The sequence below is a fragment of the Dendrobium catenatum genome, unplaced genomic scaffold (genome assembly GCF_001605985.2).
Source record: "Dendrobium catenatum unplaced genomic scaffold, ASM160598v2 fragScaff_scaffold_156, whole genome shotgun sequence".
In the NCBI taxonomy this organism is placed as follows: domain Eukaryota; kingdom Viridiplantae; phylum Streptophyta; class Magnoliopsida; order Asparagales; family Orchidaceae; genus Dendrobium; species Dendrobium catenatum.
Genome location: NW_021318618.1, coordinates 6,579,967 through 6,599,036, shown reverse-complemented (window position 1 = coordinate 6,599,036; position 19,070 = coordinate 6,579,967). Strand labels below are relative to the sequence as shown.

General features: G+C 36.7%; 2 protein-coding genes across 2 annotated transcripts; one reads left to right on the top strand and one right to left on the bottom strand.

The window, feature by feature from the left end:
• Positions 1 to 3,294: 3,294 nt before the first annotated feature.
• On the top strand, positions 3,295 to 7,003 carry LOC110095067 (pentatricopeptide repeat-containing protein At3g24000, mitochondrial). The gene has a single exon (XM_020820435.2). It carries the CDS (start codon positions 3,373 to 3,375, stop codon positions 6,100 to 6,102), a length of 2,730 nt encoding a protein of 909 aa, XP_020676094.1. The 5' UTR covers positions 3,295 to 3,372; the 3' UTR covers positions 6,103 to 7,003.
• Positions 7,004 to 9,192: 2,189 nt separating this feature from the next.
• On the bottom strand, positions 9,193 to 18,614 carry LOC110095068 (calcium-dependent protein kinase 26-like). Its single transcript, XM_020820436.2, has 8 exons — positions 18,452 to 18,614; positions 17,530 to 18,321; positions 13,256 to 13,399; positions 13,017 to 13,169; positions 11,635 to 11,750; positions 11,140 to 11,307; positions 10,216 to 10,440; positions 9,193 to 9,675 (listed from the first exon to the last, which is right to left on the bottom strand). The coding sequence occupies exons 2-8, from the start codon at positions 18,263 to 18,265 to the stop codon at positions 9,553 to 9,555; spliced, it is 1,665 nt and encodes a 554-aa protein (XP_020676095.1). The 5' UTR covers positions 18,266 to 18,321; positions 18,452 to 18,614; the 3' UTR covers positions 9,193 to 9,552.
• Between the last annotated feature and the right edge of the window lie 456 nt (positions 18,615 to 19,070).

The window sequence follows — 19,070 nt, the reverse complement described above, 5'->3', positions numbered from 1 at the left end:
ATGAGTCATCACCTTCTGCTTGTCAATGTAATCCGATTAATCATTTACAAGCTAACATTCATGATTAGATCACAAATATTTTGTTTTATGGAAAGCCTGTCGGCCCACCCTCTTAGGCAAGGTATTATATTTTAAAAGCCAACTCATTTTGATTTTAGTGTTAACAGCTAGCCTTTATTGCTTACATGTAAATATCACATTCATTTCATATTAGTCATGTCATTTTTTTCATACAATGTAAGTAAATATTCATGTACTTTATAAAATCATAACTATCAAATTACTCAGTGAAATTTAACAATATTGCTATTAAAATGCTCATAAAATTCATATCATTTACTAAAAACTACACGATGAAAGTACACTAAATCAAGGAAAAAATACATTTTTATAAATTTTGGGAAGATTAAATTTATCAAACTCAAAATTGTTAAAACTAGAGTGAGATTTATGTTACTTAACAAGAGTAAAAGAAATCTTTGAATAAAACTAACGAATGAAACTCTGAACCTCTCTCTCCCTCTTTTATCTCTACTCCTTTTCCTCCTCCCCTCTTCCTTTCCTTCCTTAACAAGTCTAATGGCTAGATAGGAGGGTGGTTGAGTGGAGCAGAAATTTATATTAAAAAAAGTTTTTTAGTGGCTAGCGCCATGACGCTCCAACTTGGCGCCACAACGTTGCATGCTCATTCCAGAGTTACTATAAAATAAAGAGCATCAGTGCCACCGCGTCGAATTTAAGCATCCCAGCCCTACTCCCTCCAAAGCTATTGTGCTTGAAATCACAATTCACAACGCCTAATTAATAATTTTAGATTTTTATTTTAAAATTATTTTCAAAATTTTCATGTTGTAATTAGTTGTTACAATACATAGGTCTAAATGTGAACTTTTTTTAACTACAACAAGTTACATATATAATATTGGAGCTGGAATTATCACGGTTGTTAGCACTAGACTAGTCCCTCAATAAATCCTCATTAAAGAGTTTAGGTTGTATTCATTCCCGTTACCAAACTCAAGGAGTGCGATACTGTATTTATTGCCTCTACTTCCCCATATTAGGATTGGATAAATTGTGCACTAACTATTTGAATTTGATACTCATCTCTCAACCTCCCTCTCCACCATTGAACCATAATTCTCTATCACATGCCACCAATATAGTAAGCCCTTATCCTACCGTCGAAAGTTTATAAGATAGATATTTGAATGATGCATTGATGGCACAATGATCACACAATCTAATGAGTTATCATGAATCTTCAAGGCAACGGACAAAAGCCAACATCAATCTTTTATCTAGTAAATGCATCCCATATATAACTCTTCATTTTGGTGCACGTATTAGCTCGATGGTTAACTAATTTTATAAGTCATTCATAATTTCACAATCTTAAATAGTTCATACTTACATATTCATGGCTTAATCTTTGAGATAAGCATATGGTTATATACATGATTAACCATGTAGCACAACCTCAAAGAAACTATGACCTCATTCACAATAACCATCAAAATGCAAGAGAGGAAATAACCAAAGTCGTTTAGAGGATAAGTCACTATCACCTTGTATTATCTAACTCGAGTTAGATGCCATGACATTATGACACATTTCAAAGGAGCCTATTTGCAATAATATAATGGGACTCTAAGTTCACTGCATATGAGAAGAGAATGTCATGAGATGACACCCAAAGCAAGGGATGGAAGTGTCTCATTCAATGAGGCGCTCTCCATGCCATTAAGAAGGTTGTGGAGACTCTTATAAGTAATTGTTATAGAGCCATTATTGTTCTCTAAAATATTATAAGGATTAGAAAAATGAAAGGACTAGTATATTGACATTTGACTACACAAAAATATCCACCAATTAATAGAGATAAAGTTCACTACAACTCATGTGCTACAAATAATTCCTAGCTTGGACACATCAATCAACTCAATACCTAAAATCAAAGAATAAGTCAACTCTTACAATAAGCGAGCCAAAGGATCAAGGTAATAAAGGGGATGGTGACCTATCACAAGGCATATATAGTCATGTTAGGGCTAAAAGAAGCTCCATGTAAGATGCTAAACCAATCAATACACGAAAGAGTGTAGTTGGTTTATATTATACATGAAGCATTATTTCTTTTGATAATGCTTAAAAGCTTTCATCATACATGATGTCGATGGAAAAAAATGTCGAAACAACTAGTCAGGAGGGGACGTACAAATATGATAACCTCTACGGCTAAAATGTTTAGAAAAAAAAAAAAAGAAGCCAATGCTACTAATATTTGTATATACTTTGTTTATATATACATGTATTCAATGGTTTACTAATTATTAGGATTATGTTACGATCTTAAAGGATTGCAATGATAAACAACAACTTTTTGAGCTCATCAACAACTCCAAAAAATGTGAAATCCAAAAAGGAGAAGCGAAGAATCACAATAAGCAGACTTTTTTCAGTTCATTATTCGTGAAGGAGAACATTTCTATGCAATATATGATCCTCAAATCACCTATTAGCTCTTATTGCATACATATCTAATGACTCCTAATCCTCATTAATATAAACCTAATATACTCATTATATTATTGTTCATATTAGATTCTTACTAAAAATGGATAAGTATTAGATTTGATTACCTCTAGGATATTTCAAAGTCTTTTAAATCAAAACTAAATAACTAATACATATCAATTTTAGGCTGTCATTACTTTCTCATTTCCATAATTAACTTAGCAATCATGATTAAAAAAATAGCAAATTAAATAAATTTAGCTCACAACAAAAGCAAGAGGATGTCTACATTAAAATATTACTTTTTTTAGACCCTTCTACTTCAACTCCCAAACAAAAATTAAGAACTTATATCTTTTTTTTTTGTAAACCTTCAATCAAAGAATAAATATACACAAATTAGTAATATCTAAATTTTATGTTTGAAAATTGCAATTTGATTAATCATTTGGCTCAAGCTCTTAACTGGAAAACATTTTAATAAATATCCTAATTACTAAAAAAAATTAGTACTCTAAATATCATTTAATTAGTAAAATAAATTTTAGCAAAATTTTTCAAACTAATTTGATATCACATCTTTTAATTTTTGCTTAATATGTTGTAATTTAGTTTAATATTTTGTTAAATGTAAAATTATTTTAAATATATAAAAGTTAGTCTCTATATTTATTTCTATTAAATTCATGATTTTTTTTGTGTGCAAAAATGTCATACTTCTTTTATTTAATTACAAAATATTTTAAACTTCATGAAAATTAACGTTCCAACCACAAAGCTGAACTCTCACCATCGATGCCATATGAAAGAACTCTCTGCTTTCAGTTCCAGATCCTCCGCACTCTTGAGTCTTGAATGATAAGGCTCTCATGGGCTCGCCGGAAATTCCTTTCTCTCTCCCAAGTCTTCGTCCCGTTCTCTCATTTCCACGAAGCCATTGCCGGAGCAGCGGCCGAAGTTTCCCCCTGTCCGGCGAAGAAATCGTACCTAGATCTCACGCTCGATCTATCAGACGCCATAAAATTCTCTTCGAGATTATCAGAAAGTCAGAAGATACACGCGCGCCTCATCTTCACCGGTTTCAGTTCCTCTCTCTTCCTCCAGAACACTCTCCTCCACTCCTACTTCAGTTTCGGCGCAGTAGGCGATGCACGTCGTCTCTTTGACACTATTTCCTCTCCAAATACAATTACTTGCAACATTATGGTAACTGGCCTGTCCAAATCAGGCAATTTGGAAGATGCCCGTCAGGTTTTTGACGAAATGCCTGTGAGAGACGCCGCTTCCTGGAATTCTTTAATGACTGGTTATTACAGTCAAGGGAAGTTCGAGGAAAGTATAGAGATTTTTGCTTCAATGATTTGCAACGCGCTTGAAAAGCTTGATATTTTCTCTTTGACCGTTTCCATGAAAGCTGTTGGTGCTCTTCAGTGCTACGAATTGAGCTTACGACTTCATGTTCTTGCCAAAAAATTGGGTTTTGAAAATGCCTCTCAAGTTAAGAGGTCTCTTATTGACATGAATATTAAGTGTGGAGCTGCTGATATTGCTTCCAAGATCTTTAAACAGATTCAAAGCCCAGATCTTTTCTGCTGGAATAGTATGATTCTATGCTATATGGAATTGTATGGAGTAGAACATGCACTTAAGGTGTTCAACAGTATGCCTGAAAGAGATATCATTTCATGGAATACTGTGATTTCAATTCTGTCACAGCAGGGGCACTATTGGGAAACAATTTCCATGATTATAAACATGCAAGTTGAAGGCTACAGGCTTAGTTCAACAACATACACATGTGGCTTAACTGCATGTGCAAATTTTCCTCATTTAGATTGGGGAAAGCATCTCCATGCTGTAATTTTGAAGTCAGAAGCTATTATTGATGTATTTGTTGGTAGCGCTCTCGTAGACATGTATGCAAAATGTGGTCACTTGGATACTGCAAGGAGAACTTTTGACTCCCTATCTACCCATAATATTGTTTCATGGACTTCTCTTATTGGTGGATATGCTCAATTTGGCAAGGTTGAAGAAGCTGGAGAGTTGTTCAACAAAATGAGAAGAGAACAAATTTCGTTTGATAAGTTCACTCTATCGACGATTATAAGTGCTTGTTACAATGGAACAGATTCAGATGTGCATTTTGGTTGTCAGTTACATTGCCTTTGTTTCAAAACTGGATATAGTCCATCAACCCCAGTTTCGAATGCTCTATTAACAATGTATGCTAAATGTGAAAGAATTGAAAGTTCTGAATCCATATTCAAGTCAATGGCTTCAAGAGATGTAGTATCATGGACTAGCATGATCACTGCATATGCTCAATTTGGTAATGTTGGTAAAGCTCGAGAATTTTTCGATTCTATGTCGAAAAGGAATGTCATAACTTGGAATGCCATATTTGGTGCTTATATGTTGAATGAGCAGGAGGAAGAAGCTCTCAAACTGTTTATTGTGATGCTAAGAGAAGATGATGTGAGGCCAGACTGGGTTACATTTGTTAGACTTTTGAGTGCTGCTGCTGACATGGGAGCTCTAAAGATTGGTACTCAAGTTATAGCTCATACCATGAAATTAGGATTCAATGACTCCAACACTTCAGTAGCTAATGGGATTATCACAATGTACTCGAAGAGTGGAAAGATTGTCGAGGCTCGGCAAGTCTTCGATTCTATAACTAACAAGGATCTGATTTCCTGGAATGCTTTGATTACCGCCTATGCTCAGCATGGTCTAGGTAGGGAGGCAGTGAAGGCATTTGAGAAAATGTTGCTTGAGAGCATTCAACCTGATTATATAAGCTATGTTGCAGTCCTTTCAGGTTGCAGTCATTCAGGACTAGTATCACAAGGGAAATCTTACTTCGAGCGAATGACCGGAATCCATGGCATTGTCCCCGGAACAGAGCATTTTGCTTGCATGGTTGATCTTCTCGGTCGAGCTGGGTTCCTGCAACAGGCAAAGGAGGTGATAGTAAATATGCCCATCGAACCTACCGCCGAGGTTTGGGGAGCTATGCTTGGAGCTTGCAAGCTACATAACAATACTGAACTTGCAGATTTTGCAGCCAAGCATATATTTCAGTTAGATTCAAAGGATTCTGGCAGCTATATTCTGCTGGCAAAGCTGTATGCCGATGTGGGTAACTTCAAAAATTCAGCTGGAGTGAGGAGACTTATGAAGGAAAAAGGAATAAGAAAGAAGCCTGGATGTAGCTGGATAGAAGTTGATAATAGGATTCATGCTTTCATTGCAGAAGATTTGAATCATCCACAGATTAATGATATTTTGATAGTACTTGGAAATCTGTTTGAGAGGATCAAAGCTTTTGGGTATGTGAATCAAGACAGCTGTTCGAGATCAACCAGACATCATAGTGAGAAACTAGCTATGGCATTTGGGCTAATGAGCTTGCCTCCATGGATGCCAGTACATATCATGAAGAACCTCCGCATTTGTAGTGACTGTCATTCTGTGATAAAGTTGGTATCATTGATCTGTAAAAGGGAAATTGTGGTCAGGGATGCAATCAGGTTTCACCACTTCAAGGACGGGTCATGCTCTTGTTGTGAATACTGGTAATAACTAGGGGTGTCAATATTTGACCCGACCTGGACCCGCACTGGAAAATTCCGTGTTCGGGTCAACCCATTTGACATATGGGTCGGGTTCGGGTTCGGTAAATTGAACCCATTTCAAAAGTCAGGTCAGATTCGGGTTGACCCAAAAACCCAAAAATCTGAAAATGACTCGGGTTGACCCGTTTAACCTGGCCTACCGTTGGTCCGCTGTACGCGATATGCCTGTACCACGGGTACGCAACTCTGCTAGATCTCCTTCTCCTCCATGCGTTCGATCTCCCCACTCGCCCTCCTCTCATCCCGAGGCCGCCGACCGCCGCCTCTTCCACTAGCACATATCCTAATTCTATTCGTGGATCCGTCGTCGCCTCCTACCACGACATCTTCCAGACTTCCATCAAGAATGCGTCAAATGACCTAGCCGCACGGCCTGAACTCACATGCCACAACAACCCCAGGCCTAGCCTCCGGGGGTCAAGCCACGCCGTGCGGCCCACGCTCAACCCCGGCTTCACTGCGCTCTTCCAGGCTCTACCCGCACGCACAAGATTGCAAACTTTTGTGTTCGTGTTTCGGGTCGGGTCAACCCGGAACCCATGCGGGTCGGTCCGGGTTGAATTTTCTGAAACGGGTCGGGTTAGGGTCAGCCCGTTTATGCTCGGATCAATTCATGTTTGACCTGAATCCGACCCGCGGACCCATTTTGACACCCCTAGTAATAACAAATAGGTAGCTTTGTTTTTAGGTATTTACAACATCATTCCTGCATCTCATGGAGGTGTTTTAGAAATTTTTAGATTCTTTATGAATGAATTTTTTTTTTTTCCGTGATTAAGGAAATTAGGATACATCAAGTTGGCCGTTAACTCTTCAACAAAGGGCAAATAAATTCTTATTTGAAAGTGCTATCATTTGAATTCAGTTAAGTACTTGGCATATTAAGTTTGATACTTCGTGTAGATGGTTTTGTTTGTTCCGGTGTTTGACAGTGCGGTCCATAAGCTCATGGATAAAAAGAAATATCATAGACAAGTCTTTGATTCTACCTAGCATTCGACTCCCTTATTACTATAAGGTACTGTCATTGTTTGAACCCCGTCAGTTGATTATTATTATCATTTGATCATCATTATTGTACTGACGTTTGATTGTCATGACTATTAATTATCTAACCACCATCATTATCTAACTATCTTTACTTGACTACATTCATCTCATTTTCTTCCAACTACTATTACCCGTTTATCATCATCTGACCATAATTACTCAACCTCCATCATATCTTTGTTGCATAATTTGACTTTGTATAATCATTTCCACCTTTCATCACTTTTCCAATAATTTCTACAACAAGTAGTAGATAATTGTTCTCAACTTCAATTATATATTGAATCATTTCAGTTATATTAAGCCTTATAATTGTCCCCCTCTTATCACGTAAAAATTATATTGTCTCTTATAATAATCTTTTTGTATTTAAATGTATACTAAATCTTCATAAAATATCGAGAAATTGACCTCTTACTTTGCAACTGCAAATATTCTAGTATACAACACTTCTCCATCATAATATTTTATTTTTAATTTATGTTAAAAAATAGTTGATGCGCAAGAAAAACTCATCTTTATGTGTTTCAAAAACTAGAAATTTAGATTAATCCATTTTCCACAAAATAAACATTTCAACTTAAGGTTTGTTTGGGACGATTTTCTTACTGCTTCATAAAACAACTTTCTTTTGTACTAAAAAATTGCTTTATGAAGCAGTAAAAAAATCGTCTCAAACAAAGTCTTAATTTCAATCACTTTTACAGTAAAATAATATGGCTCTTATAGAGGAACAATTATTATGAAACGCTCCGCGCCTTTGAGATGCAAACGGTGATCGGACGTAGCCCTACATACAGTCACCACTGAGTTACGCGGTATTTGCTCGGTATTGCTAGGTATTGCTTGGCAATAACGAAAATACCGCTCTGTGAAGACCAATACCGAGCAATATCGAGTAATACCGAGTTTTTCTAGAATAAACTCGGTATTGCTCGGTGTTGCTCGGTATTACTTGGTATTGCCGAGCAAAATCGGTATTGCTTGATTTTTGTCTTCACATAATGGCATTTCTAGTTATTGTCAAGCAAAATCGACAAATACATGATTTTGTGCCTGCTACGTGACGCGATTTAGTGCCGGCCGAACGTAACTCTACGTCCCGGACCAAATAAAAGTTCCTTATAGAGACAATTTCACAACCTAAAGATGCATACAATCCAAGCTAAAGTTGACATAACTATGCTCATCATAGAAAATCATTACCATTTAGACCATTTCATAATAATTGCATAAGCAGAATTACTATATTTAATCCATTCAACTCCATTAAAGACCCACTTGGTTTCAACAATGGAAGCACTCACCTCATTGGAAGCTGTTTAAAAGCTACCACTCTTAGCAGATTTGACTCACGGAAATAATTTTTCATCTTAGAAATTTTAAAAAAGCAACAAAAAAGCAACCAAGCAGACATATTGATAATGACCTAAAAAACAAAATAACGAGAAAACTACTGTAAACAAAGCCCTAATTTAAGGCTTCATTCGGGACAACTTCGAATAACTGTTTTTTCTTGACTTTCAAGAAATTTTTGTATAACAAAACAGCTTGACAAATCAGTAAGAAAGCCATCCAAAAAAAGCTTAGGCTTCATTTGGGACGGTTTTCTTACTACTTAACGCAGCTTTTTAATATATAAATTTTAATTTTTGTACTAAAAAAATGCTTTAAACAGTAAGAAAGCCATCCTAAACAAAACCTCAATCTTCAATCCAGACTCAAAATCAAAATTCAGTCGGCTAAAAAAGGTTCAAAATGAATATCTATACAAAAATAAATGGTGTAATAATATAATATAAACATATTATACAAAATCTTATTTATACTGAACGGCCACAAAAAACACAGCTTGATAATCATTAGCCTGATTGTAAGGTTTTAGTTTCCAAAAACAAATTGGAAACCCAAGTTCAATACCTGAAACTCCACACAGCTTTGCCTGCAACAGGCACTGACGATTTATTGGTTCTGCACACCTGACTTCACGATCTAATCCATATTTCTCTGTATTTCATTTGAAGTTCTTTTAATTTAAAAGATCAACTGGAACAAACGCAGCATCAGAAATGCTACTAGTTTATTTCACACTTGTTTATAGCCTTAACAACAGCAATCTCCAGCTTCATCAGCAAATTTATAATGAAAATTTACACAAAATTTAACTTACATTGTTACAGAAATTGACAATGGCTTACACTTCCAGATGTCTTGAATGAAGCCTCTCAGAGCTCTTTTGTTTCTTCTCACCTCCCTCAAACCAGACACGAAGGTAGTTCATGAGCAAGAGAGAATATGCTTCTAGGCAAACACTATACTTCAGCTTCTACGTGGTTTCTTCTCCTCACTCTCTTATGCTCATTCTCAGACTGTTCCGTATGGTTCTCCTGCCAAGCCCAAGTCCCATATTTCCCAGATTACCCTTTCGCATCATTGCGACAAACTCGCCATAGTCGATCCGACCATCCTACAATAGCAGAATAAACACAAATATGGCCATTGATAACATTGAAAATATAAGATTACGTTTGGGATAGCTTTTTTACTGCTTCGTAAAGAAGCTTTTTAGTACAAAATTAAATTTTTTTAACTGAAAAATTGCTTTAAGAAGCAGTAAGAAAGCTATCCCAAATGAGGTCTAAATGAAACTATAAAGGTATCCAGAGGTCACTGGTCAAGAGCTTCTGTAGTCGTACTAGACGTATGGAACACAAGTAATGGAGCCTGAAGATCTTGGCATGAGTGTGGTTGAATGAATTTAAAGAAAAAGATGATTAAAATAAATCTAATTCTAAATAAAACAAACTTGACACCAAATGATATTCAGAAGGATAATAAATCTTAATTTCAATTAAAATAAATCTAGAAATCCTAATTTAAATGAAAAAAATAAATAATCATTATACCAATTTCTTGTGTTGCATGACTATCCTTCTTGCTAAATCTCTATATACGGCAAAATTACAGCATTATAGGCATATAAAATGGAAGCAAGAATTCTACTTACGTTATCTTGATCAACTTCCTTAATAATATCCTCAATGAACACATCAGCGATGTGGTGCTCTTTACAAGCTTGTTGAAGCTCATCAACAGTAATGTACCCACTCCCATCCTTGTCAAAGTACGAAAATGCTACCACCAAGTGTTCTTCACGCTCCAGCTTATTGAGATGAACAGTGGCAGCAATAAACTCCCCATAATCGATTGTGCCACTGTTGTCAACATCAGCCTGAAGCACATTCTAAAAAGTTAAAATAGCCCAAAAAGGTCAATTTTCTTTAAAGTCTAAAAATATTGAATACAAGCAATAACAGGAATTGTTCCACTCCGGTGTAATTATGGAAGCCTGTAGAGATTCTGAATTGCAAGCCTAAGAGTTTTTTATCTTTAACGGGGACTGTAGGTGTTCCCAAATAACAAAATCTAATAACAGACAACATTTTCGAGATGAGTTAATGGTACTTAAGGCTTCGTTTGGGACTGTTTTCTTGTTGTTTTTTAAAGCAACTTTCTAGTACAAAAATTTTAATTATTGAACTAAAAAGCTGTTTTAAGAAGCAACAAAAAAACTGTTCCAAACGAAGCCAAAATTTAATAGGAAATTCTCAAAAAGAGAGAGAGGTGGATGCTCCTGAAGAGAATCCCAGCACCATAAATTTTTGTCCACATGAAGTTAAATTTCAATAAATGAATTCCTCATTGCAAAGACCGCAAAACCATGATTAATTTAGGCTTCATTTGGGACGGCTTTTTTATTGCTTCTTAAAATAACTTTTTAGTTTAAAAATTAAAATTTTTATACAAGATAGCTGCTTTAAGAAGCAATAAAAAAGCCGTCCAAAAAAAAGCCTTAATAACTCCATCTCTATTAGTAAATAACCTATATGATTTACATTACAAACTGAGGACAAACAAACTATCAACTCACCGCATCCATAAGATCACGGATCTCCGTATCTTTTAATGTCGAGCCATATCTTCTGAGGCCAGCTTTCAGTTCATCAAATGAAATTGCCCCACTACAATCCGTGTCCATCGCTATGAACATTTCTCGTAGTCCAGCAATTTCCTCTTCTGAGAGGCTTTCGGCTATTACCTGGAACATAAAAGAACAATTAATATTGACTTTGAATTGCATAATGCGTGTAGTACTAACAATCTAGAGAAGTATCCTCAAACCTAAGGACGTCTCAAAAAGTCATACAAACATAATTCGTTTTTATCTAATAAAACATTTGCGAACAGAGTCAATGCAAAAGAAACTCAAGAATATGCAATTTTTTACTCAATTGATGGAACAAAAATGCAGCCATGTTTTATGAGGATCCACAAAATTCTCTTCATCTGAAATGTTCAGCCTAAATTCTGCTGATTCTAAGAGTCTGAAAAGTCATAAGCATCTAAAGATAGAAAGTATACATACTCGCAAAGCCATCTTCTTCAATTTATTCATTGCTGAGAACTGTTTGAGACGTGACAGGACTGCAGGATCCAGAGCTTGATCAGGAGCAACACCGTTCTCACAAATCCAAGGATGACCTGAGCGAGAAAGTTGCAAATAATTTCATTAAGATCTACAACCATTCTATTTGACCAAACAAGCTCAGGAAATCAAATAAGTCATGCACTTGAACTAGAATAAAGAACTTTCATTTTATATAACTGAATTGACTGGTGAAGATTTTTGTGCAAGTAGAGAAGGAAGAGATTAAAAATTAAATAGGTCTTGGGAAAGGAACAGCCAATTAATCTTTAGGATAGTCTACTCCCTAGACAAAGTATAAGAATAAAATAAGATATTCATAAAAAATATGTATTCTTTATTCTATTTATTAATTTTCTCACAGTTACCACTCATGATGAACAAGTAGCATTCAATTTGATGCTTGAAACCCCTAAAACATATCTCATGAGTTACCGTTGAAATTTCGCATGGATTATTTGCAATATAAAAAAAAAGTGGAAACAAATTTTGAATTTCAAGTGATTTGCTCATAGCTTTCAAAGAAAAAGTTAGAGAAAAAAGATAAAATATCAAGAAGTTAAGCAAAAAGGCATGAAAAAACATTAGCAGCTCATGTAGCACAAAAGATATGTATAAAAATTCAAACAACTAATACCAATTTGTTGGGATTGGGGTAGTGATGATTTCGATAAAGAGAGATTCTGGATGAATCATTATATTAATAATATATTAACATGACCCTCCGAGTTAGGCAAGATCAGAAAAATGCCTTACATGTCTCTTTCTCTCAAGACAGAGTTCTGGAATTAATCCATCTTTTACCAGGTGCATAGTAAAACTAGCAGTTCATTAGAACAACACCATGATTTCAAATGCCCTAACATTCTTTTTACAAGAAAACAGACCTCACATTCTTTTTACAAGAAACCACTACAATATCATATGGTGGAAAAGGAAGGCCAAAAGTTTCTTTTCACTGTACCATTTAATAAAATTATCACCCAGACATGCACAAATTTCAGAAAATTTTCAGTATAGCTATTAAGCGAACCAATCAAAGCTATTGATTTGTTGGAGAAAGGATACAAAAGCATCAACATCAATACGTTACTCAGAAAACAAAAAATAATAATCCACTGAGAGAACCATCTAAAGTTGGTTAGAGATGTTTTATCATTAGGAGTTTATAAGAAGAAAGAGAAAACAATGATATTTGATTGTGCCAGCATAAATAATGTAAGTTTCTGGCAATCAATCAAAAATAATGAACCACTTAAAAAATAAAATGAAAATGATCGAAATAGATACATATTTCTCAAAGGTGGAAAAAGAAAACTCACATAATACTTGATGTGCAGTTAGGCGATCTTGAGGACGAGAACAAAGCATTTTTCTAATAAGATCCTTAGCACTGTCAGATATCAAGGGCCAAGGTTCTGAATCAAAATCAATATGACCCTTCAGAACTGCATCAAATATCCCTTGTTGTGTTTCTGCAGAAAAAATAGAAAAGGAAATCCTCAATTTAAGGAGAAGAATGATTCCACAGGAAAGATATGGGGACGCTTCAAAATCATACCAGCCCAAAAAGGTGGTACACCGCTCAACAAAATATATAGTATGACACCAGCAGTCCATACATCAGCTTCTGGACCATAGTGTTTGCACAACACCTCAGGAGCTACATAATATGGGCTCCCAACCACATCTGTAAATATTTGGCCTGCAGTAATAGATACAAATCATGATTCTTCCAGTTAAAAAAAAAGCTACCGATTTGCAAGGCAGAAGCACACTGATTTGTCATAAAACAAATAATGCAAGATTCTTAAGGCTTTGTGCATTATTTTTGAATATTTACTACCACTGCTCATAAAACATTGTACTTGGTGAAAACCATACGCCATCAAGATGCAAGGATTGTGTTGGGATTGTAGGAGATTAAATTTAACCTTTTGATAATGTTATCAAGTTTGACAGATTGGTGAGATCTTCTCTTCTTGAATGGTTTATTCGATTTTTCAAATTTATGTAAACTCTCACATATAAATATTATTATGTGTCGAATCTGATTGTGGTGATCAATAGGGTTGTTCTGTTGTCTTGGACCTCAAATCTTGTCGTGGACACTAGAGGGTGTGGGGGTTTACCCCTGCTTGGGTTTGAGTGCAAAGCGGGTGCAAAAAAGAATTTTTTTCCCTACAACACCCTGGCGCTACGTTCCCGAGCGTTCCAGCGCTAAACGATAGAGAGAAGAGCACCGCAGCAGGCGAGATATGGCGCCGCAACGCAACGGGTCAAAATAGAGACCGGGCACCACATCGCTGAGTGTTTGGGCACTGCAATTCCCATTGCAGCATTGTCAAATAGAGATTGTGAACTGCAGCACCCCAAACTGGCGCCGCAACATTGCGAGACAGACTGAACTATCATTTTTCTAGTTTTTCTCAAGGGTTGCATCCCTTGGAGATTATTACTGACTTTCTCTTGTATTTTCTGAGTATGTAGACATTGAGAACGGTGCATGTGAGAAGAAAGTGAAGGAGAGAGTGAGAGAAACGAGATATCTATATTTATTTCTCCCAATTTTCATAGTAGATTTCTTGGTGTGGTGTGGCTCCGTTGTTTTTTTTTCCCTATTTTGGGTTTTCTACGTTATATCCCGGTGTCCTTTACTTTTCCACTGCTTATACTTTCTTGCTTGTTTCGTCATTGTGGTGTTTACTCCTCATCTCTCCCCCAACAAATATGCACCTAAACAAGGTTCTTTGGCATCCACAGAAAAATGAAAGAAAATATATTCAATGGAGAGGGCGTGTTTGGGTGAAGCAGGAAACAAAAGGAGGGTCAGATGAGTATTGCTACAGGGGAAGAAAATCAAGTGCTACTTCTATAGAGTACTTCAAGCACAAAAAAGGAAAAAGGAGAAAAAAGAAATTCTCAAGCAGCTCTTGTTGGCTGAAGACAGAAAAATAAGAGGGAAATTTGTTTCCTCTACAGCGACAATAAGTGGTTGCATATTTTCTTATTGATTTTTTGGGGAGAAAATTGTATTTCTTCCAGTCTTCATAAAACTGGCAACTTTTGCTCATTTCTCAATATATGAAGAAATACCTTTATGTATCTCTTTGCAGCTTAGTAGAAATTATTGATCTTCATATGGTTGTGAATGTGTTACGCTGGTCCAGCTTGGACCGGCTCATCCTGGACCGGCCCAGCCGGTCCAGTTTTACCGAAGACGGACACCACGCCAAAATCTTAATGCATTTTTTGGGTGCTTGATCAATTTTATAATTTCTACAGTCGATTAGATTCGCTCTTAAAGTTGATGCTCCCACAATTTAAGCTAGATGCACTCTCTTCTCTAACAATTGATATCCGAGCTAAGGTTATACATAAGGAGTACAAATGGCAACAAAGTTCAATATCAAAAAGCTAGATGGCTCAAAAAGTATTAGGCTTTCGGGGGCCAAGAAGCCTAGAGCTCTTATCCAAAAAGGTTAGGTGACCGTGATCATGCGGCGTTCAAAAAATGCTTGTGACAATAAGTGAAAAAGACAAGACTGAAATACTCATGAAAAATGAAGATTTGAAATCAGAAAAGGCAAGGGTGTTGAATCCAATGAGATAAACATAGCTGAAATAAAGCAAGGACTTCGTATGAAGGATAGTTCACTATCCAAAGTACGAATATGATGTTCGATGGATTAGGAAGAGTTATAGGGCTACATAATATATACTTGGTAATTAACTTGTTGAGTATGCAAATAAGATTCACATATTACAAGCCATACCAAGTGTAGTAATAAATGAATCGAAAAGACATCAAAGTACATATTAAATATTAGGATGAGGAAAATACCAACGGTTATGAAGACCTAATAGCCAACTACGGAGACCCATAAATCTTCGCACCAAGTTAATATAAGAGAATCCAATGGGAGAAACAATAACCCAATGTTTACAAAAATTATTGCCAGATCGGCATTCCAGCACTCACTTCACTCACTTGTGCAACCAAATCAGAAAAGGCATGAGTGTTGAATCCAAGGAGATAAACATAACTGAAATAAAACAAAGACTTCATATGAAGGATATTTCACTAACCTGATGTCTGGTGGATTAGAAAGAGCCATGGGGTGACATAATATAAGCTTGATGATTTATTTGTTCATTCTACAAATAAGATTTACAGACTCAAGTCATACCAAGTGCAACAATAATAAATGAGTAGAAAATATATCAAAGTACGCTTTTAATATTAGGATAAGGAAAATGCCAATAGTCACGATGACCTAATAGTCAAATACAAAGACCCATAAATCTTCGCACCAAGTGAATATAAAGAGAATCCAGTAGAAGAAGTGGTGACTGAGTGTTTGGCTAAAGAAATTATTCCCGGACCTACATTCCATCACTCACTTCTATCACAATGATGACTTATAGCGAATCTAGATGAAGCCTCACTATATGATATGGTAAGACATTCCAAAAAGTTTCACCATTTAATTTGCCAATCAAATCAGAAAAAGCCTGGGAGTTGAGTCTATGGAGATAAACATAACTGAAATAAAACAAGGACTTAGTATTAAGGATATTTCACTATCCAAAGTAAGCAGATTATGTTCGATGGATTAGAAAGAGTTATAGAGCGACATAATATAAACTTGATGATTAACTTTTTGAGTCAGCAAACAAGATTAACAATCTACAAGTCATATCAAGTGCTGCAATAATAAATGAATAGGAAAGACATCAAAGTGCACTTTAAATATTTGGATAAGGAAAATACCAATAATCATGCTGATTTAATAGCCAACTATGGAGACCAATAACTCCCCCAAGTGAATATAAAAGAATACAATAGGAGAAACAGTGGCCAAGTGTTCAATGAAATTATCATCAGACCGACATTCCATCACTCACTTCACTCACTTGTGTAACCAAATCAGAAAAGGTAGGTGTTGAATCCAAGGAGATAAACATAACTGAAATAAAACAGGGACTTAGGCTTCGTTTGGGACGGCTTTTTTATTACTTTCTAAAACGGAGTTTTAGTACAAAATTAAAAAAATTTGTACTAAAACTCCATTTTAGAAAGCAATAAAAAAGCCGTCCCAAACTAAGCCTTAGTATGAAGGATATTTCAATATCCAAAGAAAAGAAGACGATGTTCGGTGGATTAGGAAGAGCCATGGGGCCACATAATATAAGCTTGACGATTAACTTGTTCATTTTACAAATAAGATTCATAGACTACAAGTCGTACCAAGTGCGACAGTAATAAATTAGTAGAAAGGCTATCAAGGTACACTTTTAATATTAGGATAAGAAAAATACCATTAGTCACGATGATCTAATAGCCAAATACAGAAACCCATAAATCTTCGCACCAAGTGAATATAAGAGAATCTAGTATGAGAAGTGGTGGCCAAGTGTTTGGCTAAAGAAATTTCCATCGGACCAATGTTCCATCACTCACTTGTATACACCACCCACCCCGCGCCCAAAAAAAAAAAAAAATCTTGTCTGAATTTCATATCATTGAAAAGGAGGCATGTTTCAGAGTGGACATTTTGGGAAACAACTATGACGGTGTTTTCATAATTTCTTAAATACACAGTATATATTTCTAGAAAAAAAGGCAACCAAACATATTTTTTTTCTAATATAAATAGCTATTTCTTTTAAAATAAAAAACAAAAGCACATGGAAGAAGATTGTGAACTTCCTGATAAGGTGGAAAGAGAAGTCCATTGACCAAACCGCATCCAACATATGAGTTTTATCCGGACAATTTAATGCACTTTAATCCGTACAGAGAGAACAATTTTGCTTTACAAAGATCCTTACCTGGCTTGAAGAACACGGAAAGCCCGAAATCGATGGCTTTGAGCGACAAGTCATCATCTCTATTAGCAAGCAGGAAATTCTCCGGTTTAAGGTCCCTATGCATGACCCCGAGAGAATGACAAGCCTCTACAACTCCGACAATAATCTTTGTGAGCTCAGCAGCCTTCCTCTCGCTGTAATGCCCCCTATGAATGATACGATCAAATAGCTCCCCTCCCGCACAGAGTTCCATGACGATGTGTACATAGAGAGAATCCTCGTAAGCGCCCTTTATCTGGACCACGTTCCTGTGGCCTGAGAGATGATGCATTATCTGAATCTCCCGGCGGACATCCTCCACATCCTCCCTAGCGATCAGCTTCCTCTTTAAAATCGACTTGCAGGCGTACTGGACCCCGGTGGCGATCTCCGTGCAAAGATACGTCGTCCCGAACTGCCCCTGCCCCAATTTCCGACCAAGAGTATAAAGATCGTGGATATTAGCCGTCTTGTGACCGAGCACCAAGTTCCACTGCGGATCCATGCCCCGAATCATGAAGCCGCCACCCTCCACCTCCGCCAACCCTCCGCCACCAGCAATCACCTGTTCCGCCTTCACCGATTGCTTCGGCGCCTCTTTCGGCGCCTTGTCCGAGGAAAACGAAGAAGATATCCGATCAGATCTCGAACGTTTCGTCGGCTCCGCGTATCCCTGGAAGTACTTGCTTCCGAATGATCCACGGCATGTATTGCCCATGAACCAATCGCATTGATCCTCCGATTTGAAAAATCAGGCTTCGGTAGATCTGAACCCTAATCACAACCAATAAGACAATCCAAGAACTCAGAAGTCAGCCCAGCAGAAACCATACATATCTAGGGTTTTCGAAGTACCCGAAGCCCTAATTAAACCAAAAAAAAGGAGAGAGAAAGTGGCAAAGACCAGGGAATCGAAGACCGAGCTGGAAGATAGCCAATCATGCCGTTTTATAGAGGATTGAAAAAAATTTCGATCTCCAGCTCCGGCAAAGAGAGCGACAAAGAGGCTGCGCGACTGAGCGAGTGCTGACTAACTATTCCAACGTGGGATTTTCTCCATGTCTCGATTCCACGAACTTTCTGTACTTCGCAGGCTCTATGGACACCGTCCATAGACATTTCAACGGCTGCGATTTATTTGGTAAACGTGGCAGCTGTCGGAACTTGGGATTTTGTTAATTATGATTAGTACGGTGATTAGTCATTAAGTAAGGATTAAGATTGCGAAAGGATAATTCGGCCGTTTTCTTGCGGGAAAAGCGGTTGGCGGTTTTAATAACTCTCCTTTATAGAGACGGCAGTTAGTGAGAACACAGCTTTAAACAAGTCTTCCTACGAAATAGTGGGACCCAACATTGCCCAATTGCGTCGGCGCTTTTCGTTTTTTACTGGCGATGACTTGGATAGCCGGGCCCCACGGCCAAGTTGGCACGTTGGTGATTTAGGCTTCGTGAAGAAATTATTCTCTCTAGAGCTCTGATGTAGAATATTATTCGAAGACCAATCATATTGAGCCATGTCAA